Below are 1998 nucleotides of genomic sequence, written 5' to 3'. Positions count from 1 at the left end.
TCGCACCACGGCGCCATGGGTTCGATAGGAAGTCCCGGTGCCACCGCCGCCGCTAACGCCGCTCTCCAGTCGGACCCCCGAGGCCCCCTGCGCGCGCCCCGTCCGCCATTGATGTGAGACTCCCCCGCGGAGGCAGCCTCCAGCTGCGCCACGTAGGACGACCCCATGGCGGCCTGGCACCTGCATTCCCTGCGCTGTTGCCCGTGGTAACGCCTCCGCCAAGTGACCCCCCCCCCCACCGCGTGTGCAATGCCGTCGAAGGTGTCCTGCCTCTACCTGCTCACAGTGGTGTGCTGGGCCAGCGCCCTGTGGTACCTGAGCGTCACGCGGCCCTCCTCGTCCTACATGGGAGGGCTCAGCCTCCCCCTGCGGCAGTCGGGAAAGCAGGGGAAGAACGGCACGCTGGGCAACATGCGCACGCGCTCCCTCAACCCGCACGACTTTGACTATCTCATCAACGAGGACCGCAAGTGCGAGGCCGAGGTTCCCTTCCTGGTCATCCTGATCAGCACCACGCACAAGGAGTTCGACGCGCGCCAGGCCATCCGTGAGACGTGGGGCGACGAGAGCGCCTTCGCCGACATGCGCATCGTGACGCTCTTCCTGCTGGGCCGCAACGCCGACGCCGTGCTCAACCAGATGGTGGAGCAGGAGAGCCAGATCTTCCACGACATCGTGGTGGAGGACTTTGTGGACTCGTACCACAACCTGACGCTCAAGACCATGATGGGCATGCGCTGGGTGGCCACCTTCTGCGCCAAGGCCCAGTACGTGCTGAAGACGGACAGCGACATCTTCGTCAACATGGAGAACCTCATCTTCAACCTGCTGAAGCCCGCCACTAAGCCCAGGCGGAGGTACTTCACGGGCTACGTGATCAACGGCGGGCCCATCCGGGACATGCGCAGCAAGTGGTACATGCCCCGGGACCTGTACCCGGACAGCAAGTACCCGCCGTTCTGCTCGGGCACGGGCTACGTGTTCTCGGCCGACGTGGCGGAGCTGGTGTACAACACCTCGCAGCACACGCGGCTGTTGCACCTGGAGGACGTGTACGTAGGCGTGTGCCTGCGCAAGCTGGGCATCCACCCCTTCCAGAACAGCGGTTTCAACCACTGGAAGATGGCGTACAGCTTGTGCCGCTACCGCCGCATCGTCACCGTCCACCAGATCTCCCCTGAGGAGATGCACCGCATCTGGAACGACATGACCAGCAAGAAGCACCTGAAGTGTTAACAGAGCCTGCTGAACCTGGTGGGAGGCCGGAAACATTTCAGGAGCTGCTTTTTTGTTTTTCTATGGTGGGCGACTGTGTATACTTTGTGAAAGACTGGACGAAGCAGAGTAATTCGTATTGGCAAGCTATCCAGGGCCATTGTCCACGCACTGATTGCCTTCCCCGCTTCTGAACAGCGGCCAAAGCAATTCTCCTCTGTATAATTCTTTATGTTGGGTCGCTGGGGTGTTGACAGATTCCTCTAGGCTTACAGACTGGTGTATTAGGCAGAATGAGGGGGGGGGGAAATGCCCTATCGCATTAAGTGAACAACTTAAAGGGAAATTACTTCAATCAAGTCAGGTGAAGGACTGTCATACTTTAAATTAAATTTCCCCACTAGCCGTTTCGCACCATGCGATATTAGATTGGGTTACATACAGGGCCAGCATTAGAAGAATTAAGAAAGTTGATTCTGCACATTTTGATTGAGCAAAAAGAACGGTTCAATATGAATGAACCGTTCAGTGAATGCCCTTTCATCACAATGGTCGTATGTTGGGCTGAACAATGCAATGTGTATCAGTTGGCCTTTTTATCGACGGTGTTACATAAGAGGATCACCAAGTGTTCAAAGGGTAATGGTTTTACAGCAATCAGATCCTAGCATGTGACACAAATGTGCCACGTAGCGTTTTCCCATTACCGCAAAGTCGAAACGCCTTGAAGGGACCCAACAGTGGCCGTCAGTTGTAATAAATGTTGTTTTCAGAAGCAGACCT

The 1998-nt window shown here is 56.8% G+C and overlaps 1 protein-coding gene across 1 annotated transcript; it reads left to right on the top strand.

Annotated features, from left to right (window-relative positions):
• Positions 1 to 249: 249 nt before the first annotated feature.
• Positions 250 to 1236, top strand: LOC130381740 (beta-1,3-galactosyltransferase 1-like). The gene has a single exon (XM_056589474.1). It carries the CDS (start codon positions 250 to 252, stop codon positions 1234 to 1236), a length of 987 nt encoding a protein of 328 aa, XP_056445449.1.
• Positions 1237 to 1998: the final 762 nt, after the last annotated feature.

Source organism: Gadus chalcogrammus, chromosome 4 (genome assembly GCF_026213295.1).
Source record: "Gadus chalcogrammus isolate NIFS_2021 chromosome 4, NIFS_Gcha_1.0, whole genome shotgun sequence".
NCBI classification, from domain to species: Eukaryota; Metazoa; Chordata; class Actinopteri; order Gadiformes; family Gadidae; genus Gadus; species Gadus chalcogrammus.
This window is presented reverse-complemented; position numbering and strand designations above follow the sequence as displayed.